The 2,308-nt window shown below is 65.0% G+C and overlaps 1 protein-coding gene across 1 annotated transcript; it reads left to right on the forward strand.

The window, feature by feature from the left end:
* Positions 1 to 744: 744 nt before the first annotated feature.
* Positions 745 to 2,034, forward strand: LOC144252235 (S-geranylgeranyl-glutathione receptor P2RY8-like). Its single transcript, XM_077794692.1, has one exon. It carries the CDS (start codon positions 773 to 775, stop codon positions 1,865 to 1,867), a length of 1,095 nt encoding a protein of 364 aa, XP_077650818.1. The 5' UTR covers positions 745 to 772; the 3' UTR covers positions 1,868 to 2,034.
* The last annotated feature ends 274 nt before the right edge of the window (positions 2,035 to 2,308 follow it).

Here is a 2,308-nt window from a genome sequence, read left to right on the forward strand (position 1 = left end):
GCAGCGTCCCTCACCACGCGCTCCCTCAACTTCCAGGGAGAAAGACACAGAGAAGGAGCAAAGGAGCTTCCGGGTGCTCAGAGGCCTGAGTGCCAACGGGCAGGTGGGGCGCCAGGTCCCTTGTCCCTGGGGAGCAGGCAGGGCCCTTTCCTGCATGTTCTCTGTGACCGTAGAACGCACTGGGACATGTCCTCCGTAAATGGATTGTCACTTCTCCTCCTTTTGGTTGGACATGGTGTAGAATCACCCGGGTCCTGTGGTCCTATATGCACCGGGGGTCACCATGTCCCATTCATTCCCCTGTCCTTCCTACCCCCTGTCCCTCCCCTCCCTTCAGTCCCCTCTGTCTAGTCCACCATACCTCTATTTGTCCCCTAGTCACCCTCTTATTGTGGGTTAGCATGCGCATATCAGGGAGAACGTGTGTCCTCGGTCTTTTGGGGGACTTGCTTAGCTTGGTCATCCTGGTGTCTCCCAACTCCATTCCTTGACCAGCAAACGCCATCATTTCACTCTTCTTCGTGGCTGAGTAATATTCCACGGCGTACACGTACCACATTTTCTTTATCCATCACCTGCTGAAGGGCACCGAGGTGGCTCCCTGGGGACGGGGCTCTGGGGCCTCCTGTCCCGTGGCTCTCCTGTCCCTGGGGACGGGGCTGGGGGGGTGTCCTCCTGTCCCGTGGCTCCCCTGTCCCTGGGGCCCCTGACCCTTTCTGCGTCCCTCCCCTTGCAGGTCCGCGAGGATGAGCGCGCGTCCGCGGCGGCGGTGATGGGGCTGGTGGACATGAACGTGAGCGGCCCGGACAACGCGACGCTGCAGATGCTGCGGAACCCGGCCATCGCCGTGGCGCTGCCCGTGGTCTACTCGCTGGTGGTGCTGGTCAGCATCCCCGGTAACCTCTTCTCGCTGTGGGTGCTGTGCCGCCACATCGGTCCCAAGTCGCCGTCGGTCATCTTCATGATCAACCTGAGCGTCACGGACCTGATGCTGGCCAGCGTGCTGCCCTTCCAGATCTACTACCACTGCAACGGCCACCACTGGGTGTTCGGCGAGGTCCTCTGCAACGTGGTCACCGTGGCCTTCTACGCCAACATGTACTGCAGCATCCTGACCATGACCTGCATCAGCGTCGAGCGCTTCCTGGGCGTCGTCCACCCGCTCAGCTCCGCGCGCTGGCGCCGCCGCCGCTACGCGCTGGCCGCCTGCGCGGGCACCTGGGCGCTGCTGCTGGCCGCGCTCTTCCCGCTGGCGCGCACGGATCTCACCTACGAGGTGGACGCGCTGGGCATCGTCACGTGCTTCGACGTGCTCAAGTGGACCATGCTGCCCAGCGTGGCCATGTGGGCCCTGTTCCTCTTCACCATCTTCGTGCTCCTCTTCCTCATCCCCTTCGTGGTCACCGTGGCCTGCTACACGGCCACCATCACCAAGCTGCTGCGCACGGCCGACGGCGGCGGCCAGGACCAGGGCCAGCGGCGGCGCGCCGTGTGCCTGGCCGCCGTGGTGCTGCTGGCCTTCGTCACCTGCTTCGCGCCCAACAACTTCGTGCTGCTGGTCCACATGGTCAGCCGGCTCTTCTTCGGCCGCAGCTACTACCACGTCTACAAGCTGACCCTCTGCCTCAGCTGCCTCAATAACTGCTTAGATCCCTTCGTCTACTACTTCGCCTCCCGCGAGTTCCAGCTGCGCCTGCGCCACTACCTGGGCTACGGCCGCCTGCCCAGCGACAGCCTGGACACGACGCGCCGCGACAGCCTCTTCTCCGCCAGGACGCTCTCGGCGCGCTCCATGTCCGCCGGCCCCGCGGACGCGCTGCAGGGCACCGGCCGGCCCGGCCTCAGGAGGCAGGAGAGCCTCTTCTGAGCCTGGGAGTGACCTTTGCAAAAGGTCCAGCGGGGACACGCCGCACCCTCCACGGCCACCCTGGAGATCTGCAGAGACCACCTGCTCCTTATGGGAAGCCACTCAGGGGTCCCCAGGCCGCTGTGCCATCCAGCCTTGCGTCTTCCTGCTCACGGAACCGAACCCCAGCGGCGGTAGTGGACACGGCGGCGTGGGCCACTGGTCTGCCAAGGGGCTGCCCAGCCTGTCCCCAGCTGGGGACCAGCATTCAGCCAGCTCAGCACCCTCCCGCGCTCCCCGACTCTGCAGGCCCGACACCTCCTTGGTGACATTGGGGAGGTGACCTTGGTCTGCAATCCCGGGGTCCCCTCCCTGCACCGGGTCCCTCCAGCCGGCTGCCGTGCTGCCATCTGGGCAGGTTTCATGTGTGGTCACGCCTGGCCACGGCGGTGCCGGCAAAGG

This window comes from Urocitellus parryii, unplaced genomic scaffold (assembly GCF_045843805.1).
Source record: "Urocitellus parryii isolate mUroPar1 unplaced genomic scaffold, mUroPar1.hap1 Scaffold_3765, whole genome shotgun sequence".
Lineage (NCBI taxonomy): Eukaryota > Metazoa > Chordata > Mammalia > Rodentia > Sciuridae > Urocitellus > Urocitellus parryii.

What these genes read in the sequence shown, in the direction of transcription:
- LOC144252235 (XM_077794692.1), top strand. Translation starts at nt 773, where the DNA reads ATGGGGCTGGTGGACATGAACGTGAGCGGCCCGGACAACGCGACGCTG.